The following is a 10,527-nucleotide window of genomic DNA, read 5'->3' as shown; positions in this document are numbered from 1 at the left end:
AACTTTGACAACCGTAGTTTTAAAACAAAACATTGTAACTTACACACTTTGCTGTATTCCAATATTCTTTATATTGTGTATAATATATGGATATATTTCTCTAGAGTTGATATGTACATTTTATTTACTGTTCCTATGCATTGCCTGGATAACCTGCTGCTGTAACACAATCATTTCCCAGAAGGAAACAAACCAGCCAGGTCGGGTTCACACGGCGACCTTCAGTACTGAGTCACCATGCCGCCCACATATTTGTGTTTATGTGGTTACTGGAATATGAGTTTCCCCACATGCACATCAACAGCCCCTCACCCGATTCTCCGTTATGTGACGGTACAGTACAAGATTCAGTCCACTGAATCAATCTGCATGTTTGTTTGTGTTTGTCCACACTGACAAGACAAGCTAATGATTGATTGATGACATCATCAGTGGACAGAAGAGATATTCAATATCTGTCTGTCACTTTGCTCCCTTACAGAGACAATAACTGTCTCTGTCTGTATCTGCAGCTGTGTCTTCACTGTAAAAGATATTTTACTATCGAATCCTTCTGTCCATCAGTCACAACAGTTTTAAGCACAGGAAGAAGCTGAATGTGTGGAGGAAACCAGACTACTTGTGCTTGTCAGGATGAGACCAGCCGGAGTTTCTCTTTTCTCTGTGTTTCTTCTCGTGATTCACTCTGAAACGGTGAGTTAACTCATGCTGTCTTTTATTCTTATTTTTCAAGTGTTCAAACGCATTCTATCAATTTCTCTACCTGTATTTGTGGGACTTGTCAAGTTACTTTGGTCAAGTTGACCAAAATAATTCAACAAAAGATAAAACAACTGCTGAATTCAAAAGTATTTGTACTTTTACAGAGATATAAAGTTGTGTATCATCTGTGTAACACTTTAACTAGATGGTGTGCGCAACCACATCCTGTCATTTGTAACTCTATTGCATTTTAGGTGCTCATGCAAAGGGGCTTATCAGGTGATGAGACTCAATTGCCCATAGAGCAGATCCGACAGGATCCAGAGATTCCAATCCAACCCCCCACCCCGCAGGTTACCAGCCCTGCCCCCACAACCCCTACAGCACCTGAGAGAGACGAGTTTCTGGGTCCACCTGAGTGTCTGGAAAAGAAGTAAGATTGGCTGGGCATCTTCCTTTGGTTGTTTAACTTTCTTTGTTAGTTGCTATGGTCATACTGACGCTTTGTCACGCTCCTTGGTGTCACTTTAGGCAACAGAACCCCTATAGTTAGGTTTAGTAAAGAACAACATGGTTGGGCTTAAAACTACTACGTTTGTACAGTCAAAATGACACTGAACGTCGTGAACAGGGGACATGAACAGCGGTCTCCTTGATGAAACCCTTGTGCGGTGTGGTGTGTCTCTTTCGCTCTTTAAACTATGTCACCACACTCCCGGCGCACTTTTCTCTAAGCGTTTACTGTTGCCTGTGTTTACATTGTAGTTAATGGAACGCCCGGTGCATTTCATACCGGCGCTAAAGTGTACCGTGTGTGGCGGTACTGAACGCCGACGGACGTATTTAATGCCCTGGGATTGAGAACGGATTGGTTATTTTTGTATTTCCCTTTTTGCATTCTTGCTTGATTGATTCAGAGGTTTGGTCCCGGGCTAGTTTTTCAGTCTTAAGCTACTGACTCACAACCACTAGGAAACAGAAAGACTACGACAACCACGATGTTTACTTAATGATTCAAGCTCAAAAGTGAAATCTCTTCACAAAGGTAGGGAAGCAAAATGAATGTGACATGAGGGTGAAAATTCAACAACCCAAACCCAAACGACCCAAAGACGATTCTGACAAAGGAAGTCCAGCCGTCTAATTCTTATTGCCACTTTGATTTTCTTAGCTCACTGTAATAACCTGTGTATAAACAATGTGAGATTAATCTGTGTTTGATTTATCTTTCAACATTTATCAGGTTTACTCGTGCATCATGTGGCCTGGTGTTTTGTCCTCCATGGGAGCGTTGCATTGAGGGACATTGCTCCTGTAAACCACCCTACCTGTGTCCCGCTGATGGCATGGCCCCAGTCTGTGGGCACGACAATAGAAACTATCGCTCTTACTGCCAGGTAACTCATGTAAAAGGTTAGGTATCGAGCTGGTTATAGAAACACAAATCAGGAATTTGTTGTAGACATATCGTTTTCTCAGCTGACGGTTCGTATGGTATCTTACAAAAAGTTTTTCTTAATTTTTCGTGCGTTCTCCTTTGAATGTCCAGTGACACGTGTCAGTTTCCACTCATGCATACAGTCTTTTGGGGTGGCACGGTGGCGCAGTGGTTAGTGCTATCGCCTCACAGTAAGTCCCAGGTTTGATCCCCGGTCTGGGCCGGGCATTTCTATTTGGAGTTTGCATGGTTGTGTGGGTTTGCTCCGGTTTCCTCCCGCCACCAAAACATGTATCCCCGCCGGGCATCCGGCGTAAAAACTATGCCAAACTATGCCAAACTATGCCAAACTATGCGACCCCTTACGGGAGCAGCCGAAAGACAAACAACACAACATGCATAACAACACAACATGCACACAGTCTTTTCAAAATAAACTTCCGACTTCTACTAAAGATCGTAGTTAAGGTTAAAATAACTACGGAAGTGGCGTTACTTAAGAATGGAAATGATGTGACATATAAATCAACGATGACTTCTGGTTTCACCCGCGATACGAACAACGGCCTCCTGGGCAAAAGTCCGATGTTTTTGGACCCACCCATCCACCCCGACTTCCTCCCGACGTGCCGTTTGTTGCTCTTTATACTTCCTGGTTCCCGATTATGTGGATTAAATACGAATTGATTTTGTGGGATATATACGAATTACAGTGCATTACATTTTGTAGATATAGTTTCCAACGGTGTATGAGAACAGCCAGACTCAAGACCTGGCTGATTCCAATAGTGAAACCCTTTCAAGTTTACACAGCGGTGATTTGTTTTCCAGGTGATGGCTGTCTCATGTCGGACCAAGAAACCCGTCATGTCCCACTTTGGGAGGAATTGCGAAGGTTTGCTCTCACAGATACATTCGGTGCCCTCTGGTATTTTTTTAAATCACTGTTATATTCCTACTTATGTTACCTTTGTCTCTCTCTCACCACAGCGAGTCATCTGAAGTTCACAAGTTCAATAGACCCAGACACGGGAGTGGTCAGGGTCGTCATTCCTGATGCTGTGAACCCTGACATCGAGGAGGAGCTACTGGTGTGCAAGAAGCTTTGGAACATGGCGTCTGCTAACGTGGCCTGCAAGGAGCACAGGAATCCACTGTGAGAGGAGATATTTTTATATACTGTGGGATATATATACAGTATATATACACTACAGTAGCTCCATCAACATATAAACATGCCTACGACAAACTCCTAAGCTGTCACAGTATATTTGGTGAGAGATGAACCTACAATGTGACCTGTGTGTGTGCTTACAGTGGTGCAGCGACTGCTGATTCCGTGTTGTACGATACCCTGACAACCGACCGTGACGACAAGCCGTTGCCGAGAAGCTGTGTTAGCGTCCACTGCCAAGGTTATGAGACTTCCCTCGCTGAGTGTATAATCTACGACAAGTGCAGGATTGGCCACAGGAAGGTCGCTACGGCAACCTGTTATAGGGCATCACAAACACCCAAAGGTCAGTATGTACTGATTCTACTCTGTTCTTTTCTATCGGTGCCTTCGATAAGTTGTATTTACTGCGTGCAAATTAAAAATCCCCAGTAACACCCAGGGCTGGGTATCGGTACTCGATACCTTTTAGGTATCGACGAAAACATCCCAGTACCAAGTAGTATCAAAACTTCTCTAGTAAACGATACCAGCAATCGATCTTTTTTGTGCCCAGATCTAAAAAAAAAAAAATCATTCTGACTCCCAACTCATCAAATACCACCGCTTGGTCAGTGCCCCTCGATATCAGAGACCGACGCACAGGGTAGCCCTCTTACGTTACTTTTGGACAGACCGGGGACGACGTTGAATATACGCTTGTTACATGCATAGTGTCCTTTCAAAATAAACTTCAGTTTTCACAGGAAGTCAGGTTTAGGCAACACAACCACTTAGTTAGGGTTAGGAAACGGTCGTTGTTTATGTTAACTTATTCAGCCTTTATGTTAATTTACCAAATGTTTGTCCAAATGTTAAAGTGCAATTATATGTTAATGAAACAGTATTATATGCACATTTCAAAACAAAGCAACAAGCTGCTCTTATACCATCTGCAGCTATGGTACCAGTGTCTCACTGGCTTCAAAACTTATGTTTACATCTCAATACAAACTCCAATCTTACATTCAAGGAACGCTAGCTCTCCAACACACTTGGCACACGGAAGAGGCTTCAGTTGGTTGCAACAATAAAATGCACAAAGCCCACGGATATGATCAGGGGTTTAATTTGAGAAGTTGTATTTTGATATATACTTTTCCAGTATTATGACCTTTTTTCTTGTCAATGTTTTTCAGAAGAGTGCGGCTTCAAATGTGCAAACACAAAGTGTGTGTCTCTGAAACAGACTTGTGACGGAGTTGACGACTGTGGTGACCGCAGTGACGAAATGTGCTGCAAAAGTAAAGAAAACACATAAATTGATTTTATGTCCCTGTATCTGTAAACGATGTATATTCACAATGTGGATTATTGTGTGGTCGACAGATTGCAGGAACGGTGCTTTCCGCTGCAAGACGGGTGTTTGTGTGCATCCAGATGCAGTCCATGACGGACAGATTGACTGTCTGGATGGCGAGGACGAATCAATAAAGCGCACTAGGGACAACAGTGAGATACACTCACACAGACATTTTTAAATTAGTCTAGCATACACAAACATCATTTACTTCCATTCAGTTTTAGAAATCACTGAAACTGTACTGTGTACGACTTCAAAAAAGTTTTAAACCAACACCTAACAGGTGTATAAATACCACCGCGTGTCATGAGTACGCATTTTAGCGTTTCTCATGTCATTTGTACACCACGCAAATGTCAACAGTTAGGATCAGGCAACAAAATCATTTAGTTAGGGTAAGGTAAAAGTCATGGTTGGGCTTCAAATAAGTACAGAAACAACTACGGAAAACACATCACAAACATCACAAATGTCACTAACGTAACTTACGAAACAAAACAGCGGTCTCGAACACGAGTCTCCTGGTTAAAAGTCTGGTGTTTGTTGGACCCATCCAACTCCCCACTCGCCCACAATAAGTTGTCTTTCTCTCAATTTATACTAAGCCACTAAATCTATAATCTTACCGTAGCATTTATACACAGATGCGTTTACATTGCAGTCAGTACAGGATACATGGCGTACAAAAGACACATGGAAATCAGGAAAGACGTACTTATTGCACCCTAAACGCCTTGCGCATTATCATGGCGAATGTGCTGGTTAGGCTCCACTTCCTGTCAGTACCAGCCCACTTAATGTGAATAATTGTCACACTTTGAACAGACCAACTTCAGGAACACGACACCCAATGTTACAGTAATTTTTTTGTTGTCTGACTTTAGTAGTTTGTAGTTATATTAATAATTTTCTATTCTCCACAGAACCAGAGGTGGACAGACGACCCCGACTTGTTGGTATACCTGAAACTGAGGTTGAACCTTTCATATGAAACTGTTGTCGTTGTTGGTAGAGGTGATGATGATGACATTTCTTTTTTTTTTCAGCCTATACCTCTCCCAAAAACGGTATGTAGCCTAAACAACACATTCTCATTCCCAACTCGTCAAATACCGCCGCTTGGTCAGTGCACCTCGGCATCAGAGACCGACCACCTGGTACCCCTCTTGTGTTACTTTTGGACGGACTGGGGACACGAACAGTGGTCTCATGATTGAAAGTCTTGTGTTTGTTTAACCCATCCACCTCCCTCCCGCCCTGAATGGACTCTCACGCTATTAATACTACGTCACTTGCTCCAACTGCTGAATAACGCCATGGGTGGGTTTACATTGGACTTAGTTGAAAGCCCGATTCGTCACATACTGCGCGTCCGTGACGTCGAACATGACACAGCAAGAAAACACAGAAAGGCCGGTGCAACGGCACGGCATAAATGCAATGCCAACGGAGTCTATCGCCAATTCTTGCACGACATTCAATGACGTATTTTTCGTGTTTTTCTTAAGAATGTCAAGCAACATGTGATTCCAACAACTCTGTGCATGTGTGTCCAGAAACGAGGGCCGACAGAGTGCATCTGGAGTCCCAGTTATACTGTGGGATTCCCAATGCGACCACGGTGGACGACGTGGAGGTGGAGGAGCGAGGAAGGAGAAGGAGGAGCCGAATCAAGAGAGTGGTGGGAGGAGTCCCAGCCAACCCGGTCAGTTAGAAACACACCTGTCTGTCTGTCTGCTTACAGTCACCAGAACATCTGTTTAAAGCTATTATCACCATCATTTGTTATATCACTTTTAAAAGAAACCTGAAGATATGTTTTTAGCCTGGCTTTTACATGAGGTGCCTCGTCATTGCCTTGATTTTTAATTCTTAATCTTTAGTTTTCATACTATGTCTATATCTTGAGCCTATTTATTCTAGTGTCTTTTATTTATTTTGACATTTTATTGTTTATTATTTTAATTTTTAGTATTGCAAAATTCTAGTTATTTTAGTTTTACATAACATAACATAATATAACATAACATAACAAATGTAACCTTGACGTAGCGTAGCGTTACGTTACGTAAATAACATAATGTAACATAACGCAACGTAACATAACGTAACGTAACGTAACGTAACGTAACGTAACGTAACGTAACATAACGTAACATAGCATTACATAAGTAATGTAATGTAAACAACATAACATAACATGACATAAGTAACGTAACGTAACGTAACGTAACGTAACGTAACATTACATAAGTAATGTAATGTAAACAACATAACATAACATGACATAAGTAACGTAACGTAACGTAACGTAACGTAACGTAACGTAACATAACATAGCATTACATAAGTAATGTAACTTAACGTTTATGTAACATAAAACAGAATAAACCAACGCACATACTGTATTTTTCCAGTAGTTTTGAAATGAGACTGTTGTTGTTCTGCAGACTCAGATCCAGTGGCAGATCGCTCTGGAGGAGAACAGGAGGATCGATTGTGGAGGCGCTTATATCGGAGGATGCTGGGTAATCACTGCTGCTCACTGCGTCAGGTACGACGAGTGTTTAGGTAGAATGATGATGCAGTAGTATTAGTGTGAAATATGAGCAGTGATGGAATGTACGTTTACTCAAGTACTAGTACAAATTCAGTAACATATATTATTATTATAGAACAAAATATCGTCTTCTATTCAGGCCAGTACAGTTCTTGTAATAGTAGTAGTGGTGGCACGTATTGTACATTAACAATCATTGTAGTACTAAAAGTAGTAGTAGTGGCAGTTGAAGTAGTTCTCTCTCTCTTGGCCAGGCCCAACCCGTCTGCGTTCAATGTGAAGTTTTCTCTCTGGAAGAAGTCTCGAAGTCAGGACACGACTGACATTGTACCTGTTGAAGACATTCGCATCCACCCAAAGTATTTATCCATCTGAGCGATAACCCTCAATCATTACACATGCATGTGACTGAATGGTGATACAAAGTGTGAAATAATGTGTTTTGTCCTGAAGGTACAACGCCAGCACTTATGAGAACGACATCGCTCTGGTGCAGCTGAAGAAGCTTCCGTTCACGGACAAATGTCTGTTGGACAACCCGGCCGTCAGCGCCGTGTGTGTCCCCTGGTCCACCCAGCTCTTTCAGCCCAACCACACCTGCAGCATCTCTGGGTGGGGACGGACCGCAGGTGTGTGGAGCTCTGACATTAGTGTAAATGAGGTCCTCAGGTGATACAAAGGGAAGAGAAATATAGGGTGAAAATGCAAAAGTCGCTATCTTGACTCTAAATGGGACCATAATTTACTAAATGAACATCATGCTGTATTGAAGAAGACTTGAAACTAGCGATTGAGACCATAAACTCATGTTTACAATGTTTACTGAGGTAATAAATCAAGTGAGAAGTAAGCTCATTTTCTCAGAGACTTCTATACAACCAGAGGAGTCGCCCCCTGCTGGCTGGTAGAAAGAATGAAGGTTTAAGGCTCTTCAGCATTGGCTTCACTTTTCAGACTCGGTGGCTGCTGCTTGCATGAAATGCTTTTCAGGGCACTAATAGTGACATTTTGTGAACAGAATTAATTTAGAGCCCCAAAACATTTAATCGATCAAAATTAAATTTAAATAAAAAACTTAATAAGCTGCATTCAATCAGTCAGACAGTCAGTTAGCTTGAATGGTGTAAAGTTTTAAAATGATCTAGTTTACGTATTGATGACTTTTTTCACAGAGGGCAAAGCAGCTCAGGTGTTGCTCTGGGCCAACGTATCCCTCATCGCCGACTGTCAGAATTTCTACAAAGGTCGCTTCAAGCCAGGCATGATGTGTGCAGGTTGGTGTTTGTGTGGTTGATGAGCTATGTGCACAAAAAACTAGCTACTTTATAGACATGTGTGCATGTGCTAATGTGTGGGTGTGTGGGTGTGTTTGCAGGTGATCTGGAGGGCAGCGTGGATTCCTGTCAGGGGGACAGTGGCGGTCCGCTGGTTTGTGAAGATGAACTGGGCGTTTCCTACCTGTGGGGCATCGTCAGCTGGGGAGAGAGGTGTGGTCAATCAGGTTTCCCCGGAGTTTATACGCAGGTAAAATACATACAGTATACCGTATATACACATATACAGTACATGGAGAAAATACACAGGAAATTCATACTGTAAATGTATACACCAGGGTTATTAAAGTAAAATAAAACTGAAACTAAAATATGTAGTGAAAAATATTGTTAGTGAACTGAAACTAAATAAAAACTAAATCCTTTAAGACAAACTAAAACTTAACTGAAACTATATTGCCTACTTAAAAATGATTATTATTAATAATAATAATAATAATAATAACAATAATAATAATATATCACTACCAAAAAAGTTCTCGTGACATTAAGCCACAGGAACTGACCAGACTTGATCTTCCAGGAGATGGCGCTATGACACAATCGTTTCACATCAGACGCTAAAGTAACACGAAGTTTAAATATTAAAAATCATATCCATTCCTGCACAGTTCTCCAACCATGTATTTTCTATGTAGATAGATACATACCTCTTAGACATTATACCTGGCCCTAACAAAAACAAACTAAACTAAATATATATATATATAAACTAAAACTATATATATATATATATATATATATATTATTTTTTATATATTTAGTTTAAGTTTTAAGACATTTAGATTTATATATTTACAGTATTTAAAAAATATATATATTTTTAGTTTAAGTTATTATACATTTAGTTTTAGTTTATATATATATATATTTTTTTATACATTTAATTTTAGTTTATATAAAACTAAATGTATAAAAACTAAAACTAAATATATAAAAACTAATTATTTAAATACTAAAACTAAATATATAAAAACTAAAACTAGATATATAAAAACCAAAACTAAATATATATAAACAAAAACAAAAAAACTCAAACTACTTATAAAAAAGCTCAAAATAAATATTAAATATTAAATAAATTAAGACTAAATATATAAAAACTAAAACAAAATATATAAAAACTAAAACTAAATATATAAAAACTAAAAGTTAATATATGTAAACTAAAACTAAACCTTTCAGAAAAACTGAAACTAAATATTTTGCTAGTTTTGTAAACGCGCTCTGAAAATGAACTAAAACTAAAATGAAATAGAAAAGTCAAAACTAGAATAAAATAAAAACGAATGTCTCTGTTCAATGAATCTTTCATCATGAACACAGTTTCAAAAAATGAAAACAAAACCAACATTCAGCAAAACGTAAATATTTGTACAACGGTCCAAATATTACAAACAAATCATTACATCGTGCTTTTATATTTGGTGTTTTGTTTACACAAATAATGTCACAAATACAACGTAACGTTAACATTAATTCCTCTTTCTCTCCGACAGGTTGCTCATTACTTTGAGTGGATCAGGCTTCACACAGGATGGCATGCAGTCACCAAGTTCAACTCCTGATAAGGCAAACACACACTTACGCAACACTTTGAATTGTTACGAGTCACGTTTTTATTTTAAAAAATATCACATACTTTAAAATAGCCTAAATATATCTTTCTGTTTCTACATCGCGAACAAAAGACTGACATTTCTTTATATAGCTAACAAATTAGGCTAATCTGTTTTATACACCTGTCAATAAAAAGTAGTTTTATTTGTATTGCTAGCAATATAAAAATGTTGTTTCTGCAGCTAGCACATTTTTGTTTGCTAAAAAAATACTTATTTGTACTACTTTGTACCTTTGTACTGAAACTGCTGCACAACCAGTTCCCCCAGGATGAATAAAGTTTTATCTCATCTTAATAATCATTTATGTTTTTGCCCTCAAGTGCAAGATGTGTCATCAAAAAAATGTTGAAATGAT

General features: G+C 39.4%; 1 protein-coding gene across 2 annotated transcripts; it reads left to right on the top strand.

The window, feature by feature from the left end:
- The first annotated feature begins 472 nt into the window (after positions 1-472).
- On the top strand, positions 473-10,466 carry LOC119481754 (complement factor I-like). Of its 2 annotated transcripts, none has more exons than XM_037758942.1 (17): positions 473-693; positions 957-1,135; positions 1,946-2,099; positions 2,972-3,035; positions 3,131-3,296; positions 3,458-3,660; positions 4,496-4,597; positions 4,683-4,805; positions 5,580-5,612; positions 5,703-5,723; positions 6,213-6,361; positions 7,107-7,210; positions 7,471-7,575; positions 7,670-7,845; positions 8,389-8,490; positions 8,592-8,740; positions 10,050-10,466. In XM_037758942.1, exons 1-17 carry the CDS (start codon positions 634-636, stop codon positions 10,116-10,118), a joined length of 1,959 nt encoding a protein of 652 aa, XP_037614870.1. In that variant the 5' UTR covers positions 473-633; the 3' UTR covers positions 10,119-10,466. The 2 variants fall into 2 exon arrangements, with proteins under 2 accessions (XP_037614870.1, XP_037614868.1); XM_037758940.1 differs by having other exon boundaries at positions 474-693; positions 4,493-4,597.
- Positions 10,467-10,527: the final 61 nt, after the last annotated feature.

Source organism: Sebastes umbrosus, chromosome 22 (assembly GCF_015220745.1).
Source record: "Sebastes umbrosus isolate fSebUmb1 chromosome 22, fSebUmb1.pri, whole genome shotgun sequence".
NCBI lineage: Eukaryota > Metazoa > Chordata > Actinopteri > Perciformes > Sebastidae > Sebastes > Sebastes umbrosus.
This window is presented reverse-complemented; position numbering and strand designations above follow the sequence as displayed.